Raw genomic sequence first — 23,464 nt, 5'->3', positions numbered from 1 at the left:
CCGTTCATATATGTAGCCAGAACAAAAGAGTAATAAAAAAATTCAAGAGGTTTGTATGCTAAGCGCGTCCAGTTTAAAGTAGCAGAGCAGCAGCTTTGCTCCCACCAGTTTTGGCAAATATCCCTACAATCATCAATGGACCTGAGGTAATCTTGTCAGCATCTGACAAAACAAAACTTTGCCAAATTCTACCCTTTGCGATCAGGGCCGCCTTCGTCAGAAGAGAAAAAGCCGGCATTATACAACTGTAAAGGTAAAAAGACTACGGACTTTGAAAGCCTTTAGATTAGAAATAGAAAGAAAATGTTCAGATTAGAATTGAAAAAATATAGGGATGGGGGGGGGATATGATGGGGATAAAAGAAGAGACAGAAAACAAATACTAAAAAAATATCTAAAAATATATATAAAGAAATATATATATATATATATATACTAGCATTTCAGCCGGCGTTGCCCGGGTGTTTTTTTTAGGTGTATGTTGAGCAAAAAAAAAGAAAAAAAAAAAGCAGTCAATTTTTGTAACTTTGACCCCTATTATGACCCCTTAACATTGTTTTGGGCTCAAATGAAGCTATTAAGCTAGATCCATGTCCAAGGAACCTATATCTAAAATTTCAAGTGTTTAGACCCAAAATTGTCGGAGGAGTTTGGTAGAGTTTTCAATCGTTGAACTTTGACCCCTTAACAGCCAAATTTCTGGCCGAAAACCGATTAAAGATTTTCCCAAATCTCACTACCCTGTATATCAAATTTCGAGTCTGTAGACTTAAAATTGACAGAGTTATTGTATTGGAAAATGTACACACAGAGACAGACACGTTCACTTTTATAGATATACACACACACGGTGAGTCACGAGAAACAGAGGTTTTTAAGCAAGACAAAACTCTGCACATATTTAAAGACTACCTTCCTCACTCCCTATCCCTTACTCACGGAGAGCAAGGAGCATTCTAAAAGCATCCATTTCCGGTGACTCACTGTGTGTGTGTGTGTGTGTGTGTGTGTATATGTATATACTTTTAACAAAATAAATTTCTAAAGATTGGATGCAAAAGTCTTTGTATGGTTATCTGTTGCCACTGGTGCAAGCGTATCTGTGGACGGCTGAACACCTGGACGACAAGCATGAAGAATTTGGCTGAGCGCTGAAGTCCAGAGGTGGTCGGCCTTTGCTGGTCAAATCGCAATTGGTTAGCAACCTCATAGGACATGGCCCAACTCAAGCAGAATGTAGGGTTTTAAAACAAGATCTACTGCCACCAACTGCTTAAAATTTAAATTTTATCCGTTTCAAAATTGTTCAAAATTCGAATAAGATGTCACAGAATTTTGGGTAAATGTACAGAATAGTTAACATGCAGGGGGAAAAAAAAACGCAAAACAAGATATGCCAAGTGTTTGTACAGTTGCTGAAGAAATATGAAAAAGCGTCTTTTATGATGAAACGCCTATAATGTATTTCAAAGTTGCACCTCGTGGATCTGTAGCAGAAACAAATAGAACTCTTTTCTTGTGCGTCAGTACCTCCCCTGACTGTGCGATATAGCACATACTGACCAATCAGAGGCATAGCGCAGGGACCTTCCTTACCCCCTAAGGAACTCTAACTCCTTCCGTTCCGGACGAGAAAAACTCCTTTTTCTAGCCAGATGCCAAAGAGAGCGGACCTGTTTCCTCACTCTCCCTCTCTGCCTACAACGGTATCTACGATTCCCACTTGGGAATAACTACCGGGCAAAGGCAGACAAGTTTCCTCACTCTCCCTCTCTGCCTACAACGGTATCTACGATTCCCACTTGGGAATAACTACCGGGCAAAGGCAGACAAGTTTTATCCGAGTTATATCTTTTGGGCATCTTACCCTGACTCGCTTCAATAAACCTTTTCCTTGTTAAGTTTTACGAAGTTGTTTGTTCGTTTATTCAGTAGCTTGTGTCGAAAAGCACTAACTCAACTCCCTAAAGATTATTTAAAACATTTCGTAGCTGGAGCTGGCTCAATCCTAATGAGCAAAATGTATACTTGCATCAGAGCTCTGCCAAGGACGATGACATAACACACCAGAACAAATTTCTCTACCAAACCCGTATAGTTTTAATGTGTGGAAAGGATTGGTAGTATTATTTTTGTTAATGTAAAAAAAAAAAAAAAAAGAAAAAATACAAAATTAACACTTCAGTCAAAGCTTCTTTCTTAGAAGTGCACGCCTGTAGAACTCTACTGCTTGCCTGTTTCCCTCCTGACTTCAACTTGGATGTCTTCAAGTCCCATATAAAAAAATTCCTAATGAACCACCCCCTTAAGTAATGACACTTTATCAAATCTCCAATACTAACGAATACTACAACACTATCCCATTGATTACTGTACACACAATAACCCTTATCTCCAAGTAGCTTCTGGGGACCTCCATGTTAAAAAAAAGTAATAAAAAAATAAAGAACATAGTTGTACACGTGCCGCCACGGTTCAAGATGTGCCGCCACAGTTCAAGATGTGCCGCCACGGTTCAAAATGTGCCGCCACGGTTCAAAATGTGCCGCCACAGTTCAAAATGTGCCGCCACGGTTCAAAATGTGCCGCCACGGTTCAAAATGTGCCGCCACGGTTCAAAATGTGCCGCCACGGTTCAAAATGTGCCGCCACGGTTCAAAATGTGCCGCCACGGTTCAAAATGTGCCGCCACGGTTCAAAATGTGCCGCCACGGTTCAAAATGTGCCGCCAACCAGTGAAAAAGCAATCTCAACTCAACCAGAATTTATCTATTTCAAAATGAATTGTTCAAAAGTCACAAGGTGTCACATAGAATGCCAGGTAAAAGTACAGAATAGTTAACGCTGAGAAAACGCATAAGTAAAAAAAATTCATATAAACCACATTAGACCGAATTTCTTTAAACGCGCAGAGTTTTAACACGAGAAAACTATTCATAAGACTTTTTTTTTTTTAACGTAAAAAATACAGAATAGTTAACACTTTCAGTGTCCTTGTGCGTCTTATGGCCTGTCCCAGAAACAGGATAAATGACTAACTTTGCAGTCCTCAGGCGAAACTAGTTTAAGAAATAATTAAGTGAAGAGACCACATCCGCTATGTGCCATGTTGATAGTGGTTGTAGGTAGCCGAGTGCTTTTTTTGTGAAAGTTTGTCGGGGGGGGGCACAGATTAGAGCTCAATTGAACAATAACCATGAAAATAACGATAGAGCAGCGACAGGCTTGCGATGTCTTTTCTGTAAGAAAGAGACTGCAGGGAAGAGAACAGGGCATCACCTACAAGCCAGTTTTAAACTCTATCGAGACACGGCCATATAGGGCGCTCCGAGCACTCATAACTAGATGTGGCATGTCTGCCTTGAGAGAGTACAAAATAGACTTTTTAGCTTAGTGGGGGATGCCCTTTTCTCTTCCCTGCAACCTCTCTCCCACAGAAGAGATGTTGCGAGCCTGTCTTTGTTTTATCGTTATTTCCATGGCAAGTGCTCGTCTGAGCTCAATCTCTGGTCTCCTCTCACCAATCTTTCACGATAAACACCTGTCTATCTGAAACCACTGTCAATTTTCCCCACTCTTTATCTGTGCCTAAATCAAAGTGTAGATTCCATGAGCAAAGCTTCTTTCTTAGAACTGCACGACTGTGGAACTCTTCTGTTTGCCTGTTTCCCACCTGACTACAACCTGGAGGTCTTCAAGTCCAACATAAACAAATTCCTGATGAACCACCCCCTTAAGTAAGACACTTCATCAAATCTCCAATACTAACAATTACTACGATACTATCTCATTGATTACTGTACATGCAATAACCATTATCCCCGAATGGCTTTCGGGCCTTGATAAGTGGTGACTTCAATGTAAAAAAAAAAAAAAAACAGAACTTCATCCTAGGATGTACGTGGCTGTTATACAGGTAGAAATAGTAATTCCATCAGCAGTGAAATATCTACTCGAGCAGTAGAACAATCCAACCATTTTTCTGGTCTTGGCAACGGATTTGATGTATGTGTTTAATATCAGATTAGGAGTGAAGGTCAGTCTCAGAAGCTTGATCAAGTTTTTTTAAAAATCAAATTTCACAATGAACCAAAAGCGACAAAATGCTGGCTGCAATGTTTTAAATTTTGCCAAAATTCAAGAGTAACAATTTACTTGTTAACAGGTGTACAGTAGTCAATGGGAAAACGTTGTAATCATTAGTAGTGGGCATTTGATAAATTGGATTACTTAAGGAGACTGCTCATCAAGAACTTGTTTACATTAAACTTGAAGACGACCATATTGTAGTCAGCTGAAAAGCAGACAAACGGAAGAGAGTTCCACAGGCGTGCAGTTCTAAGAAAGAAGCTTTGCTCATGGAATCTACATTTAGGTACAGATAAAGAATGGATGAAATTATTGATAGTGGTTTCAGCTAGACGAGTTTTTTGTGAAAGTTTGGTGAAGGGGGGGCATAGATTGGAGCTCAGACGAGCACTTGGTATGAAAATAATGATAAAGCAGAGACAGTCTCTTCTGTGAGAAAGAGGGTGCAAAGAAGAGAAAGGGCGTCCCTCACGAGGCTACGAAGTTTATTTTTAACTCTGTCAAGGCAGGATAAAGTCTCTAGCAGCTCCTGCCTAGATGTGGCAACAATACCCCATCCTTGGACGCACCTGGCTCATATAGATAGAGAATTGCATCAGCAGTGAGATATCTACTGGAGCAGTAGAAGGATCCTTTTTCCAGCTACTTTGGCAACAGATTTGATGTATGTGTTACATTTCAGATCAGGAGTAAAAGTCACGCCCAGAAGCTTGTCAAAACATGGAGCCTCCTCAAGACGAGAGCCATCCATTTCAATTGATGCCAGATGGGGATCAGAGCATTGATGATGTAAAGATAGAAGCTTGGTTTTGGATGCATTAAAAGTGACCAGCCACCTCTTCCCCCATTGTACCATGCACTCAAGATCAGAGGAGAGAGAATTAGAGAGAACTTTGTCATTTACAGCCTTTGATGTGTTGCCATAGATGGTCGTGTCATCAGCATAGATGTCAACGAATGATTTAAGTATGTGTTTTGGGAGATCATTGATGTAGATCAGGAAGAGAGTTGGGCCCAGGATGGACCCCTGGGAGACTCCAGCATTAATACTGTGGGCCTCTGATTTCTGCCCATCAACCACTACTCTTATGAACCTATCAGAGAGAAATGATTTAATGATTGAGAAAACATTTCCAGTAATACCGTAGCTGGAAATCTTGTGAAGTAGGTCCTTATGCCATACTTTATCAAAGGCCTTCGATATGTCAAGAGCAATTGCCCTGGAAAGGAAACCTTTGTCAAGAGATTCACTAATCCTATGTGATATAACGGTTAGGACATCTGTAGATCTTGCAGAGCGGAAACCATATTGTGTGTCACTAAGAAGGTTGTTTCTGTTGAGGTGGTTGACGACTACTTTATTTAATATGGATTCCAACAACTTACTCATGAAACACAAGAGACTTATTGGTCTGTACTGAGAGGGAGATGACTTTTCACCTGAATTCTTAAATACAGGGCATACTGATGAGGTTTTCCAGGGTGTTGGAAAGCACTTCTCCTTAAGTTTTGTAAGTATGGGGGCAAGTTCTGGTTGGAGCTTTTTCAGCACTATAACTGGAATGCCATCAGGATCAGTTGCTTTACTGGAATCAAGGTTCTTGATTAGCTTAGCGACCTCACGCACAGATATTTGCATGTTATAGGAGGAAATACAGAGAGTTGATGGTCATTGTCGCATAGGGTAGAATTAGCTGCAAAGTTCTTAGCAAATAGTCTGGCCTTGTCTGATGCTGACAAGATGACCTCAGGTCCATTGATGATGGTTGGGATAGAACGCACGCTTCTGTTCAAGCTCCTGTTTGCTATTTGCCAGAACTGGTGGGAACCAAGCCGCTGCTCAGCTACTTCGGATTTAACAGACTGAGCATATAGCTCTCTTGCATGTTTTATTACTCTTTTACAGTGGTTGCTGGCAGTCCTGAAAGCAGCTTTAGTCTCAGTACATCTGGGTTTGACCTTTACTCCTGATCTGAAATGGAACACGTACATCAAATCTGTTGCCAGGGACGCTGGGAAAATGGTGGGATCCTTCTACCGCTCCAGAAGATATCTCACTACTAATGCAAATCTCTATCTGTAGAAAAGCCAAGTACGTACAAGGATGGAGTACTGCTGCCACATCTGGGTAGGAGCTGCTAAAATTAGCCTATCCTGCCTTGACAGAGTACAAAATAGACTTCATGGTTTAGTGGGTGATGCCCTTTTCCCTTCCCTGCAACCTCTCTCCCACAGAAGAGACGTTGCGAGCCTGTCTTTTTTTTATCGTTATTTCCATGGCAGGTGCTCGTCTGAGCTCCAATCCCTCGTCCCCTCTCGCCAATCTTTCACGAGAAACACCCGTCTGGCTGAAACTACTGTCAATAATTTTCAAACTATCTGTGCCTAAATCCAAACGTAGATTCCATGAGCAAAGCTTCTTTCTTAGAGCTGCACGCCAGTGGAACTCTCTGCCGCTTGCCTGTTTCCCACCTGACTACAACTTGGACGTCTTCAAGTCCAACATAAACAAATTCTTGACAAACCGCCCCCTTAAGACACTATCAAAACCCCCAATACTAATGATTACTACAATACTATCTCATTGATTACTGTACACGCAATAACTTTTATCCCTGAGTGGCCTTCGGGCCTTGATAAGTGGTGACCCCCATGTAAAAAAAAACAAAAAAAAAAAAAACGGTAAATTAAACTGCAGAAGCACCTGTTAAATGTTGTACAAGTTTCATAATTGAAAAAAAAAAAACCCCTAAAAAATAAAAACGAAAAATAAAAATGCTTTTGTAGATCGCTCGTGAAAACTTATTTTTTTAGATCAATTAAAAAAGAATCATATACTACGTTAACACAGAAAAATGAACTACATCTTGTTTTTGAAAACTTTGTTATTTTAAATGTCTGCTAAAAAATTCTTCCGCGATGTGACAAGCCTAAGCCACTCTCAATACACGTGTCCATGCGCGAACGCATCATGTAAGAATAGCATAAACGATGGCGATGAGTTGGCACAAAATAGTGCGAGGGTTCAGGGGTTAATACCATGCAAACGGTAAATTTGCGACGAGTTTGAATATCAGATTCGTTGTCAGCGACCCCGAAAACCTATAAAAAAAAAAAAAAAAAAAATTATTGGTCGATGTTCTGTTGTAGTTAAACTAAACAGTTACCCGTTAAATTTTTCTGCTGGTCGCCATGGACCTCAACACCCAATGAGTACCAGCTTAACTTCTCTTGCCTTTGGTAACGTTTATTTGTTGTATAATTTTTTCACCCGCCTTTTTGTGTTTTATTGGGGAAAAAAGTCCGACGTCACTATTCCATAGTTGCGATGTTTGTGGGTGTCAAATTTTTTGGCTATTTTGACCGAGAGCGTTCGAAAAAAATAAAATAAAATAATAATAATGGCCGAAATCACCTGGTGAATCAAAATTGCGAAATATGAAACGTCTGGCATATGAAACGAAACACGCGTTCCGGCTATCAAAATAAATATTTCACAAAAATTTAAATTAAACAAAGAAAGTCAAAACTTTCTTTTCGTTTGCAATGTTTTGTTTTACTCAACTTCTCGTTAAATGCAAAATATTTCGGTAACAAAAAAAAAAAAAAAAAAAAAAGGAAAGAAAAAAGTTGATTTTATTTAATTAGTCGGAAAAACAAAGATGTAGGTAAACAGAAAAAAAATGCGTGCGTAAGTGTCCAGTAACGGCCATTTGTTGGTCATTAAGCGAGTAAAAACACTAAAAACTTATTCAGATCAGTAAAAGAGTAACTTATCTGGCCTTTGATAACATTTGTTATATATTTTTGTTTTACCATTGCTTCGTCCGTAATAAATAGACAGAAAAAAATACGGAAAATTTATTTTATTATTTCTATTCAAGTTAAATGAACAATTCTCTTCCAATAGCTGGGACGCGTTCATATTTCGCAATTTTGATTTACCAGGTGGATTGCGCCTTCCCCCCCCCCTCCTCCTCGGGCCAACGCTTCCGGTCAAAATAGCCAAATTTTTTAACCAAAGCAAATTTTAATATGAGGCTCGGAAAAAAATAATCTCGTCGAATGCGAATTACTACCAAGAGCCATATAGTAGTAGTAAAAAGATATGAAAATAAGCTGATGAAATTAAATGTTCAGTTCAATAAACAGAGGATTTCCCTTCGTATAGTTTGAAGGATAGATATATAGAAAAGGTCTATTTTACTTATTCAGAAAAGATAAATAGTAGGCGAGGGCGCACTTGCGACCGCTGATGTTGACACGTTTCCACACATTTCCCCCTTTTTCAGAAGGAGCTGACTAGCTCTAAAATTCAATGACCTTCTGGTTCATTGATAGAAATAGTGACACGGCCGAAAAGAAAAAAAAACAAAAAACTTTCCTCTAATTTAAAACAAATGAATAATAAAGCTTGACTCTTGGCCTATAAAACTTTAAATCTAGCCAGGATTATTTCTTGTCTGCCTAAAAAAATAAAAGATAAAAACAGAAAGTAGTTAGAAATTCTAAAGTAATTTTGAAACCCGTTGAACTTATTTCGAAAGTAATTTATGGCTGGAAGTTTAAAAGGCCAAAGTCAAGTATCATGGAAGTTTTTTTTTTTTTTTTTTTTTTGCTCTTAAAATCAAAGAAAAAAGATATACCAAATGTATCCCTGCTGTATTCATAAACAGATATTAGCTATCAAAATAAAATTCAGAATAAATTTTGTTGCTGCTTTAAGTTAAAGAAAAAAACTATTTTTCACCAGGGCTTTACATTGCGAGTGAAATAGTCGCATTTGCGAGTGATTTTTCAAAGTGGTGACTAGAAATAATAAAACGCTTATCTTTTGGTGATTGTATTTCTTTCACTGACAATCTTCCAAAGCTCACTACTGAGTGAAAATATCGTTTCAACCCCCCCTTTTTTTAAACGAACAAAGTTAAATTATTTAAACAATAAAAAGTTTAATAGAACAATATACTTTTTTTTAACGAAGTCTATTTAAAAAAAAAAAAATAGCTGAAGAAATTAGAATGTTTATACCTTCAAGTATCAACATAAAATTTGTTGTAAATTACATTTATTTAAAAAAAAAACACAGAAAAATCTTTATGATGTACATACTCGTCACAGAACGAAGATGTCATATTCTAAAAATCATATGGGTAAACGAAACCAAAACATTTAGTTGTCAAAGGAACACTAAAAAAAATTGTCCATAGAGCCATGCCAGCGTATATTCTAGGAAAAAAAAAAAAAAAAAAAAAAAGCAGCGTTGGTTGAATTTGAGTGAGTAGGAGCGGTACCCTTTCTTTAATTGACGTGATGTCAAATTTTTTTTTTTTTTTTTTTTTTTTTAGATTTTCTAAAATTTTCAATCCTCCAGTTAGGGAAGGTGTTAAAAGCATATCCACCTTGTGTATTCAAATTGAAACAACGTTTAATTTGAAAAGAAACACTAACAGCAGTTTTAATTTAAACTATAACTGAAGAAAGTTATTTTTCATACCTATATCTGAAATAGTAAGTTAATATGGTATAATAAATAGCCCATTAACAGACACCCGTCAACATGGTATAATAAATAGCCCGTTAACAGACACCCGTCAACATGGTATAATAAATAACCCGTTAACAGACACCCGTCAACATGGTATAATAAATAGCCCGTTAATAGACACCCGTCAACATGGTATAATAAATAGCCCGTTAACAGACACCCGTCAACATGGTATAATAAATAGCCCGTTAATAGACACCCGTCAACGTCAACATGGTATAATAAATAGCCCGTTAACAGACACGCGTCGGCGTGGTAACCCGTTAACAGACATCCGTCACCGCACCGGACCGTCAGCATAGTACAATAGTGCGTTAACGAATATATTCAATACTTTGTCAAATCAATTCCTTAGTCTGCGTCAATAAAACACCAAACTACACTAACGGTAAATTTATACAAATACCGTGACAGCGAATTAGTAGAAAAAAATGTACCCTAACCCTAACCCAGTTTTCAGATTCGTGTTCAGCACACCGACACGTAACAGAATACTACGTAAAAGATTTTACTAATTCGCTGTCACGGTGTTTGTATAATAATACCACACTTAACTTCATGTGAACATTAATAAAATTAAAAACTCAATATTTTTTGGGGAGGGATCGGATGCGTGCGTTAGCAGTTTATGGGCCGCAGTATTTTTTAGTTAAATTTTTACATCTTTTGTTTATTAAATTGTTACAGAATAGTTTAAAAAAAAAAAAACGCCCCCCCCCTACTCATGTTAACAGATTTCTGAACAATATTTTAGCACGACCCGTAAACTGCACGAGTAACTTTTTTTTTTTTTAAACAACTGGAGACGAAGAAATATCCAACTAGTGAGCAGCAGCTGAGCTACTAAATGCATATCTTAATATCTTAGTGCACGCGTACTTGCAAAAGATATACTTGTTATTTTGTTAAATATGGAATTATTTTATTTATTTATTTATGTTAAATTATTGGGCAATAAATTAAACTAGAAAATGTCTAGTTCTTAAAATATCATTCTGATGTTTAATTTGAGGTTGGAATTACTACGACGACTACTAGCAGTACTTCTTGGAAAATGTGTCGGAATTTACAATAGATTTTGCGTTCAACTTCGCATGAGGAAATACGATTTCAGGATTTCTTTTTTATCTTTTCTTTTTTATTAAATCAATGTTTCTTTAATTAAAATTTTTTTTTTAATAGACTTAAAAAATACAAAGGGATTTTTGTTTGAGGGGGGGGGTAAATATCTGAATAACAATTGAGGTTTTTATAACATTCCGATGTAGATATATATAAAAACAAAAATTTTAGAAGAAATTTTTTTTAAAACTTGAACTAAAAATCAAGTTGCTTTATTTCTTAACGCATTTCACTTTTATACACAATTATTTTTTTATTGAAAAAAAAAAAAAAAAAAAAAAAAATCGGTTCATTAATACAATGATGACGATGACGAAAAATATTTTCTTCGTGAGAATAAAAAAAAATGAAACCGTATTACTTGACCTTTTCGCCTATAAAAAGTAATAGAAGTACTTTCTATTCGACAATTTAAACACTTCAAAATCACTTTCGAATGTCGAAGATGTAAACAGTTTCGCCCCCACCTCGTTATTATAAGATTAAAAAAAATGGTCGCCACGGTGATTTCTTAGTGGCTATATGCGAACATCGGAACTGTGAGGACAAATATGTTTATTACAATATTATTTCTGACCACAATTATAGTTTTTCAATAAAAGTCAGGTTTTATAGTTGATTTTTCAGGTAAAAGACACACATATATATATATATATATATATATATATATATATATATATATATATATATATATATATATGTGCAGATTGCAGAGCGCCACGCCACTATTCTATAAACGAGCCAACATGTTAGTCAATAAACTAGAACTCAGAAAAAAAAAAAAAATTATTTTTCATATTTCTGTTAGAAATATTGGGGGGGGGGGTTTAAATTATGGGAAATTCTTTGAAGAAAAAAATAAAAATATTTTTCAACGTGTATGCGAATTAAAGTCGGTGCTTTTGGATTTCAGACTTAAAAGGGATTCCCACCCACACGCCATATTCTTATTTATTTTATGTATATTATTTCAACAATTCGACCATTTAAAACAAATTACCGAAATTGAGAAATTATTTTTTCAGATATTAAAAAAAAAAAAAAAAAAAAAAAAATCGATAGGGACATTGTTAGTGTTGTTCAGAGACATTTTCTATCGAACTTAAAGACGTCATTTGAAAATACCAATCTGTTTCATGTGTAAAAAAAAATAAAATAAATAAAATAGAAATTAAAATGGATTTTTTTTTACTTCACAAATCTACATTAAGAGAAATTTATCGTTTTGTTTTCTTGTATTTTGTTAAACTTAAAAAAAAAAAAAACAATCAACGTTTTATTTCAGCTGAAAATCAAAACAAATGTCATTTTATAATGTTGAGAAAATATTTTTAAAAAAATAATTCAATTTTTTATTTTGAAGATAGGATCTTCATTTATCCCCCCCCCCCGATTTTTGTTAATGCAGATGTAAGTAAAATCAATTGCGTATTTGATGGAATCGGAACTCGCGTCTAACTACAACTTTTTATTTATCAAATTTCTTAATTGATTTCCGATTTAAGAATAAACGGCAAATAGAATTTAAAAAAAAAAAAACGTATTCGGATTCGATTTTATGGAGAAAATATGGAAGTATTTTAAAATTTAGGTTAAATAAATTATAGCTCTTTTTACTTATTTTTATAATAGACTACTTCCGATTCATCGATACAATAGTGGCGCGGCTTGAAAATACCGTTTTTTTGTTGTTGTTGTTGTTATATTGAAGATTTCAGCTTTAAGATGGCTGACATTTAATAATTGCCATTATATTTTAACTGAATTATAGTTTTATAACAATTTGGTTCATTCAATTAATAATTTAATGATCAAACGATGTGATATTATCAACTAATTACTGCGGTATTGTATTGGCCATTAGATTCTTAATTGAGCCCGATTGTTAATAAAACTAATGGTTTGGTTCAATGGCAGCAATAAAGCTGAAAACTTCAATATCACTTTTTCTTAAGGGAAAAGGCAAAATATTTGTCATAAACTTTAATCCTAGTCACTCGGGTAGGTTAAAGACTTCAAAATCAATTTCGTTACGACCACTCACAGAAATCACCGTGCGTGGCGATCTTTGCAAACAAAACAGTGTTTACGTCGTAACCTTCAACATTTGGAAATGATTTTGACGCCTTTAAACTGAATTCGAAAGTAATTTTCGCTAGAATCAAAGTTTAGGCAAAAGTCAAGCGGTATTTTCCGATAGCGCCACTATTGTACCATTGATTTTTTGGTGCTTATTCAGATAGGGTCGGCAAATCGATTTTTTAAATACATGTGTGGTTTTGGTTTTAAGCAAAAACAGTACTTGTCATGTCGAAAATATGCACAAAATTACGAAAATTCGAGAACTGCTATTGTGTTTTTAGTATATAAAAAAAAGAAAGAAAAAAGTATCACTCTAAGGCTAAAATGGCGAAAAGGGAGATAAGTATGTTTCCTGTATTCGCGATCTTCAAGGCATCTAGTGAAATTGCCATTTCCGACAACTTTCCATAAAAATTACTTTTAACTTAGTACTTGTACCGTTTAATCAAGACAAAAAATGAAAATATCGAATAAAGTTTATGGTGTACGTATTTGTTATAGAATGAAGTTTTCCGAAATAAACTTTCACTTAATTTGATCAAGATTTTTTTTTTTAAGTTTTTTTTTTTTTTTTGCTTTTTTTTTTTTACAGCGAAGAAATTTGTTATGATACCGAGCAAAAGGTTCGATCTTTGTGAAGAAAAGCTAGTATTAAAGATGGAGAGGGAGTGTCGGCGCTTTAAACTGAGTTATCTCCCCCGTGGCGTGTTCAAAAACTTCAAAGATGTCTACCTTCAACGTGTTGTCATAAAAACGTGTTTTTTCCGCAGTAAAGAAAAAATTTTTAAAAATTACTCGATCAAAATAAGTGAAAGTTTTTTTTTTGGGGGGGGGGGGGAGATTTTCAGTCCCAAACGGATATAAATTTTTTTCGATATTTTCATTTTTTAATGTACCAAATAATTTTCTATTCGATGAATTTTCGGTATTATATATATATATATATATATATATATATATATATATATATATATATATATATTACTATTTTCGACATGACAATTTAGTAAGTACTGATGTTTATGTTTAAAACCACATTTTTTTTTTTAATCGATCTGTTGACTATCCTGAACAAGCGCCATTATAAGAGTGTCGAATCGACCACGTTGGGCATTGATTTCCAATCGCGAGTTTCCAAGGAGGATTTATAACCAGTCCCAAAAATGATTGAAGCAGTTTACGATTTGAAAACCATCTTAAGTTCTTTTTTTTTAACAATTAAATTTTTCCTTTCGGTTCGGTATTATTATACAAACACCGTGACAGCGAATTAGTAAAATCTTTTACATAGTATTCTGTTACGTTTCGGTGTGCTGAACACGAATCTGAAAACTGGGTTAGGGTTAGGGTTAGGGTACATTTTTTTCTACTAATTCGCTGTCACGGTATTTGTATAAATTTACCTTTCTTTCTTATTAGGGTTAAATTCTTCAAATTATAACCCTTCGCATGCTTAGTGTCCATACATATTTTATGCCTGGCTCCATACATTTATTTTTGTAAACCATTTCGGCCATTTCCAGAAATAAGTACTGCAATCTTCTAAACAATTCTCTATCTAATATTTTTTAATGTACTAACGTGTCACCGGTTATCAAGGACCATAGACCACTCGAGGATAAATTTTAACTTAATGAAGTCCCCAGGTGAACTGAGGAAAACGGTCACTGGATAGAATGATTATTTCAAGAGGACTGTTCAACAAGAATTTGCTAACATTGAGGGAGTTTCATTTTCGATTTTTGAGCGATTATCAAGCTTCATGCAATGCTTATTGGCAGCTATTCTATCCACCCCCTAACTGAACAGAAGAGTTGACACGTTTAAAGAGTGGACACGCTTTAAAATAAGTTAAAACAAAACTTATCCAGGTAGGTAGAAGAGTAACATATTAGTAGTGTTGCTAAATAGGGTTTGCGGATGATATGAGAAAAATAAGACTAGGGACTTTCCCGTCGTTCCGTTTTTGGTTGATAATATTAAAAATTAATGTTACTAAATTATTTTTCATGTTAAATTAAAATAAAAAAATAAAAGTTGTGAAAGTTGAAATTATTTGTTATTCTAAATTATAAAAAATATTTTTGTACTACTACTACAGTTTATCGCCGAAAATGGGGATCCCATTTGAGGGAAGGGGGGCACCTGTTGTCAGAATCAGGAGAAATCAGTATTTTAAACGATGACCGAAGCAAAAAAGCATGAAATAACAAACATTAAACTAGATAATGATTACTTCTCGAAAGAACTAAATTACTACGTGCCCCAGCGTACTATAACCTACCCAACCTCCCCATGTTACGAACGGTTTTCGAGGTTTGGGGGTTTGGGGGTTTATTCCGAAAGCCATTCTTAACATTGGGAGGTTTTGTGTTTATACTACGCTGGGACACGTAATTTAGTTCTTCCCTGAAGTAATCATTATCTAGTTCAATTTTTTTATTTTTCATGCTTCTTCGGTCATTGTTTAAAATACTGATTTCTCCCTCCGATTCTGACGACAGGTGCTCGAAAAAAAAAAAAAAAAAAATTGGCGTCTCCATTTTCGACGATAAACTAGTACCAATATTTTAATTTAAAATAAAAATTTTAAACTTGGGTAATTTTTTTACATTAGACCCACCTCCACAATTAACACGGAGAGGTGTGGGGGGGTATTCCGAAAGCCGTTCTTAACGTTTTTAAAAGAAAATTGTGGAAGTGGACCTCGCGCGTGCATACAAACATGGACGCCAGCGAATTACAGTGCATAATGCAAGTCTTTATATCTCGAAAACTAACTAGTCTCTTCAAAATTTAAAGATTTTCTTATTCAGCATAGTCGAAAACCTATAAAAGTCGTCATTTAAAAAACAAATGTGGAGGTTGAGGTTGACTTAATGTGAAAAAAAATACCAAAAGTTGTTTAAATTATTTTGTTTTTTCTTTTCTTGCATTTATTCTGCGTAAGTAAAAATAAAAGTTGCTTAAATTGTCATGTTCCAACGAGTCAACTTTGCCTCATTTCGTTCATCATTTTGGTTTTTGCTTACGGCCTTGCTGAGGGCATTCATCTTTGATTCGTACCTGATTAAAATGTGTATCGTGCATTTCTCGAGTTTAGATAGGTAAAATAAATTAAATGTTTTACTCCAAATGACTTCTCATGTAATAATATGGGTTTGTATTACTGTACACAGATCCGAAAAAGTTGTCAAAAAACTATAAAAAAAAAAAAATATATATATATAATAAATGTTATCAAAAGCAAGATAAGTTACTTTTCTACTTACCTGGATAATTTTTTTAGTGTTTTTATTTAATGTAACATGTTTATCAGCTCGAAAAACAATGTTTACCGATGTATTTGAAAATTGCAAACGGCGGGACTCTCTCTGGTAAACATGGTAAGTTTAGGAAAACGAGTTAAAACTAAAAAAAAAAAAAATACACAAAATACTGTTAAAAACCCACCGAATATATGTCAGCCTCAGCCTCATAGTAACATATTGTGCGAGTTTCTAACAATATTTGTTAGTTTTTTAGTTTTAACTCATTTTCCCAAGCTACCTGTGTTTACCAGAGAGTGCTCACTGCTCAGTGCTCCGGCGGAGCACTGCTCCGGCTCCGCCCCGCCCTTTACAATTTTCGAATACATGTATTACATCGGTAAACACTGTTTTTCGAGCTGAATAAACATGCTACATTGAATAAAAACATAAAAAAATTATCCAGTTAGGTAGAAAAGTAACTTGTCTTGCCTTTGGTAACACTTATTTGTTATATATTTGTTTTTTGACAACTTTTTCGAATCTATGTGTACCCTTGTCTTTTTAACAACAGTAGCATTTCTTCGGAATAAGAACGAAAATAAAACATCGCAAAATTGAATTTCCTTTAATGGAAACAAATTTTTTTTTTATCTAGTTAATTATGTCGCAATCAGTTAATATTGCTATATTTTCACATGAAACATGAAAGCATGTATTTCACGATTGACCGCCATCATTGGAGGGGGGGGGTAGAGGTAAGACAGAACGCAGTTACCTTCCCTAACAGGCAATTTCTTTGAAAACTTAATTTTCTACTTTATCATTTTTCGTAATTTTTGGATATTTTACTAATTTCGACACGACAATTACGTATACGCCATTTGTTTTCAATTGAAATTCAATATTTCTATTTTCGGTACTCATGCAGAGGGTGATCCGTGCTAAAATAATGTAATTTAAAAAACCATTCTTAACATGGGGAGAGGAGGGTGTTTTGTACCTATTATATACTTCAACCTTACAATTGAATAAAAGAAAAAGAAAACTTTAATTAAACTTGGAAATATGATTTAAAAAATAGCGCGGGCGGGTCTGCACTAGCACAAAAAAAGTCATATTAATGTACGTATCCGTTTTCGACTGAAGTTTTCCGAAAAACAATTTTCACTTAATTTGATATAGTTTTTTTTTAGGTTTGTATTACTGTACACAGATTCGAAAAAGTTGTCAAAAAACAAATATAGAACAAATAAATGTTATCAAAGGCAAGATAAGTTACTTTTCTACCTAACTGGATATATTTTTCGTGTTTTTATTCAATGTAACATTTATTCAGCTCGAAAAACATACAGCGTTTACCGATGTATTGGAAAATTCAAGATGGCGTCTGATTCTCTCTTTAACACGGTAAGTTTGGGAAAAGGTGTTATAAATAAAAAAACCGGTTAAAATACTGTTAAAAACTCGCTCAATATATGTTACCGTGACATAGGCTGACATATATTCGGCGGGTTTTTAATAGTATTTTGTCTAGTTTTTTAGTTATAACACCTTTTCCCAAACTTACGGTGTTAAAGAGGGTGTGAGACGCCATCTTGAATTTTCGAATACATCGGTAAACACTTTGTTTTTCGAGCTGAATAAATATGTTACATTGAATAAAAACACAAAAAATATATCCAGTTTGGTAGAAAAGTAACTTATCTTGCCTTTGATAACATTTATTTGTTCTATATTTGTTTTTTGACAACTTTTTCGAATCTATGTGTACAGTAATACAAACCCGAAATTTTTTTTTCGGGAAACTTCATTCCATAACGGATACGAACAACATAACATTTTTTTTTTCGATATTTTCATTTTTTTAATGTCTTGATTAAACTGTACGAGTACAGTTACCGTTTATTTAATAACTTAACGTGGGGGAATCACTTAAATCACTTAAATTAAAACGTCCTATTAAATTTTTCTTTTACACCTAATAGCCTAAAGAATTTCTGATTGACCAAGAAGTAGGCTATTAATTTAATAGAACGTTATAATTTAAAAGTGACCCCTCCCCCATCAAATAAACTTATAAAAAAAATCTGTTAATATGAAAGTTAAGTCTGTTATCGACGATAATCCGCATCCGCAGGAAAAAAAAAATAGGAAAAGGAATTAATTTTACGGCAGGGGGGGGGGGCGTATAGGTAAGCTTTTTTTTTCTTTACGAAAAACAAATTTGGCGTTTTTTATTGATAAGTGACAGACAAGGCCATATTTATCTAGAACACGAGGGGAAGTTATCAGTAATTATTTTGACAGTTTCCACGTGCATTAAGATTGTCTGCCCTTATCTACCGTTTTGTTGATTTTCACCCACATCGAAACAGTAAATTTAATTTTCCTTAATAAAGACAAAATACTTGATTAAATTACATAATTTTTGCAATTTTTCATCTTCGTTCCATGACCGTAACGTGCACTTCACTGCTGCATCATACAGACATTTCTGTATTTTCTTTCATTTTAAATGCCGCCATAAAATGCCAATCTGAATCGTTTTAAAAATAAATATGTGATCTTTCGGCTAGTATCTGTTGTGAAATTTACATTTCCCTTTTCTGTCCTGGATCAGTGGAGAAATCCTTAAACCGATGCAAAAGATAGGCACTAGTGCATTAGTGCACTTATTGATCCGTGCTGAAGTAACGTTATTTAGAAAGCCATTATTAACATGGAGAGGGGAGGGTGTTTTATACCTATTATGTACTAAAAGCAGGCATGAAAGTAATAAAAACAGGTATGATAAAACTTTAAACTTATTAAGTGCACTCACTAGCACTAAAATTTATCCCAAATTAGGGTGGCCTTTTTTTTAGGGGGAGGGGCTTTAGTTCTGACATTAAAAACCGACTTCGTGTCAAATAGATAGTGGAAATGGGTACTAGTGCAGAGAGTGATCCGGACGTAAATAATAACGTTATTATTTAAAAAGCCATTCTTAACATGGGGAGAGGGTGTTTTGTACCTATTCTATACAGTTGAATAAAAAACAAAACTTTAATTAAACTTGAAAATACGATTTAAAAAATAGCTCGGATTACTCTGCACTAGCACCTGGAAATTATTTAGTTCTCTCCCAGTCTCTCGGAAAGTTGGATTGAGAAGTCAGCGCCCCCCCCCAAGGAGGGACACTCCGACCTAAGAAAATAAAATAAATTTTAAAAAGTGCCTGGACAGCCCCATCAGCATTCCCTGGTAAGGTCTTTCCAGGCGATTGACAGCCAATAAACTTACCTTTTCTCAATGAGAGAAGGCAAAGCCTGGGAGGGTGGACCTCCTAGAACTGCACAGAAGCAGATCACTACAGGATTCGTCGAATCTCTTGATTTGGGGGGGGGGGAATAAGAATCCGTGATATCTATCGTTGAAAAGAATGGTTAAAAGCAACCTGCACCGTCCGTTGTTAGAATCAAACTGTTTTGTCATCGTGGAGTGGAGGATTGACTGTTCATGCAACATTTTGCCCAAAAATATGCGCGCTTTCGCATACCTCCCCGTGTTTAACATGGGATGTTAAGGACGGCTTTCGGAATAAACACCCCCAACATCAAAAGCCGTTTTTAACATGGAAAGATTGGGGGGGGGTATACTACGCTGAGTATCCTCATAAAAAATACCAGAATTACAATTGCTTAATATCTCGAAAACTATTTGTTTGCGGAAAATTTTAATACAATATTTGTTTTCAGCATACCCGAAGAAAACCGTAATTTTAAAGGCGATTGTTAAGGTGGAAAGTAAAAATTTACCCAACTTTTTATTTTCATCCCATCCTCATGACGCACCTTTTTTTTTGGGGGGGGGGAGCTGAGTCCAATATCCCCCCCCCCCCAACACATTTTAAATCAACCTAATTTTTCCACAAGAGTGGCAAGGGAATAGGAAGTTTATAAAAGTTAAAATAAAATTTTAAATCTAAATTTCATTTATTAAAAAAAAAATAGCTAAATGAAAATGGCAATTATGAAGCTTAACTCATTGCTCTAAGGGAGGTAACTATTTCACTAAGAATTGTAGGAAAAGAATTCTTGGTAAATTTTTACGACGTGCTCCACTGCCCCAGTGCCCCACTACCCCAGTGCCCCAGCGTATTATAAACACCCCAACCTCTCCATGTTAAGAACGCCTTTCGGAATACCCCCCCCCAACCTTGAAAACCGTTCTTAACATGGGGAGATTGTGGGACACGTCATAAAAATTGACCCAATTATGTTACCGTTTTTATTATTAAATTGTAAGGGGAAAGTACAGAATTACAAAACACCCTTCCCTCCTCCATGTTAATAGCTGTCTAACGTTATTTCAGTGCGGTATCAAAAGTGCATAAGTATCCTTTTTTTATTATTAAGTGTAGAATAGTTACAAAACGGTATTTTTGACGACCTGCCCCAGCGTATTATGAACACCCAACTTCCATGTTAAGAACGGTTTTCGGAATAAACACCCAACCTCCCCATGTTAAGAACGGGTTTCGAGGTTGGGAAGGGGGGTATTCCGAAAGCTGTTCTTAACATGGGGAGGTTGAAGGTGCTTTTATTACGCTGGGGCTGGTCGTAAAAAAATACCTACAAAATTTCCCTCTCCAAGTTAAGAATGGCTTTCTAAATAACGTTATTTCAGCACGGTAACAAGTGCATAAAGTACCGATTTTTTACCTATTTCCATTAAGCTTCCGAATTGCCATTTTATTAAATTGTTAGGTGAAAGTACAGTTAAAAAGCCTTTCTCTCTCTCTCCAATATTACAAATGGGTTTCTAAATAAGATTCAGTCTATAAGCTGAACAAGTATCGATAAAAATAAAATTGAATTATTTACATAGGAAAAGAAAAAAAAATTTAAATCCCCCTCCCCCAATCAATAAAAGATTATGTTCTAAATATAAGCATATTTGAACGAATAATATAAAAAATCAAATTAATAAATCGTGTTTTAAACAGGTTTTAATCGTTAATAAAATTAAAGAAAATTTCTCCCCATTAATCCAACATGACCATAAAGCATATTATATATATATATATATATATATATATATATGAGAGGAAAAAACAAATTATTAATCAGATTTTCTTTCTTTTATATTTAAAAACTGAAATTGATTCAATTCGTTTTTTTTTTTTTTTTTTTTTTTTAAGGAATGGTTACCTTGAAAAAGAGAAATATCGGTTACAAATGGGGGGATCGATTTTAAACATGCTAAAGGTTATAAACCGACCCCCGACTTTATGGCCATTTTTTTTAATGGAAAATATGACAAGTCGATTGATCTTCTTTTGTTGTTTTACTTACCAAATGTAAGGCATAAGACGAAGAGAATCATGGAAATAGACCAATGGCCACGGTACATCCAGGAAACTTGTAGCTAATTAGCAGTGAGAGAGATTAGGAGTTAAACATGGACTCCTTTTCTCTCTCACAGTCGCATGTACGATTCCTTCCGTTTTTCCAATCTGCGAAGACGAAGAACTGAAATGAGAGAAACTGACAATTCGAACGCGGGAGCGGACAGTGTTTTCAACGCTGACCTTTGAAAACTCGGTAAAGGGAGAAATCATTATTTGAAACGAGGAAAACCTCGGAATACATTTACGTGAATTTAATCGTGAATTCCCTCCCTTTAAAAATAAAAACCACGAAAGCGTTCACACACACACACACACACACACACACACACACATACACTGGTTATCTTTACGATTCGCGTCTCCATTTAACATCCGGTTGCTGCTTCCGTCTTCATTGTATTTTACGTTTATTAAATTGTTATGTCAAAGTTTTTTTTTTGTTTACAAGGAAGTCACGACTTATCAAGGCCCGAAGGCCACGCGAAAATAAAGATTAATGAATGCAGGCTGATAGTGTAGTAATCGTTAATAGTGTAGATTTAGTAGAATTTGGATTATTTAAGGGAAACGGCTCACCAAGAACTTGGGCAAATGTGTATTTCAGCGGCGTAAATTATTTAACAGACAAAATTTTATAAAAATTATTTATTTTTATATACAATATTATTAGACCTTAAGGCTGAAATAAAGCCGAAAAAAAATAATTTTTATCAATTTTTTTTTTTTCAACATTTTTATTAGACCAAATGTACAACAACGGAGGCCGCCATCTTGTTTTGAAATTTTGGCCTTTCTAAGGCTTGCCAGGTCGGACTTTCTGAGGCTAAATTTGACATTTTTGACGCTCTTGCATGGGCCATGGTTCCACGCAAGAGCGTCAAAAAATGCCAAATTTGGCCTCAAAAAGGCCAATCTAGCAAGCCTTAGAAAAGACAAAATTTCAAAACAAGATGGCGGCTACCGTTGTCGTACATTTAGTCTAATAAAAAATTCTGAAAAAAAAAACCAATAAAAATTAAATTTTTTCGGGTTAGGGTCTAATAATGTGTTTTATATAAAAAATAATTTTTATAAATTTGTCTGTTAAATAATTTAGCCACTGAAATACACATTTGCCAGAACTTGCTTACATTGGACTTGAAGTCTACCATATTGTAATCAACCGGGAAGCAGACCAATGGAATAGTGTTTCATGGGCGGCCAGTTCTAGAAAAGAACTTTATTCATGGAATCTGCATTTAGATTTAGGCACAGATAGATAGTGAGGGAAATTGTTGATAGTAGCTATAGTTATTAATCGAGTGTTTTTGTGAAAGTTTGGAATGCACCATAGATTGGAGCTCAGACAGGCACTTGCCATGGAAATAACAATGGAGCAGAAAAAGACTCACAAGTCTCTTCTGTGGGAAAGAGGTTGCAGGAAAGAGAAAAGAGTATATGTGGCAACAGTACTCCATTTTAGGACGTATTTGGCCCTTATACTGATAAAGATCATTTTCTGTTGAAGTGCGTGAAATACAAGCACAAGGATGCATCATTATGGTGATGGGACAGGGGTTGGAGCTTGGTAGACATTTGTGGGACTTATTATGTTGGAGTCTCTTTTTTTAGACCCTGTCTTAGACGGAGAAATCAGTGGTCAGTGCTCTATGGAAGGGTCATTCGTGGTTTTGTAGAGATATATGATACTGGCAGGTGTGAAAATTTTCTAGCTCAGCAGAGGGTGCCCACTTTTTTTGCAGCAAACTTGACAATATCTACTACGTATTTGTTCCAATTCATGCTACTCATGAATGTTGGACTTTTAGCCAAGGCAATTGGTGATTGAGAAGGTTTCTTATAATTGTTAAAGAAATGTAAGTTTTGAAATGAAAGCTGGCATACTACGGGGTGACACTCTGGGTCCATTTTTATTTGTGATCTGTCTCATTTACATATTAAAACACTTTCTTGATCAATATGGGAAATATTGCTTAATTT

The 23,464-nt window shown here is 35.1% G+C and overlaps 1 protein-coding gene across 1 annotated transcript in view; it reads right to left on the bottom strand.

The window, feature by feature from the left end:
• The window catches only part of LOC145260632 (uncharacterized), a 137,385-nt gene extending 115,498 nt beyond the window's left edge, over positions 1-21,887 (bottom strand). Inside the window, exon 1 of the mRNA XM_080118954.1 lies at positions 21,429-21,887. Coding sequence (XP_079975080.1) covers positions 21,429-21,486 — 58 coding nt within the window. The 5' untranslated portion in view covers positions 21,487-21,887. The remainder of the gene's footprint in view (positions 1-21,428) is intronic.
• Positions 21,888-23,464: the final 1,577 nt, after the last annotated feature.

The sequence above is a fragment of the Euprymna scolopes genome, chromosome 36 (genome assembly GCF_053919585.1).
Source record: "Euprymna scolopes isolate OS-2025 chromosome 36, ASM5391958v1, whole genome shotgun sequence".
Taxonomy (NCBI): domain Eukaryota; kingdom Metazoa; phylum Mollusca; class Cephalopoda; order Sepiida; family Sepiolidae; genus Euprymna; species Euprymna scolopes.
This window is presented reverse-complemented; position numbering and strand designations above follow the sequence as displayed.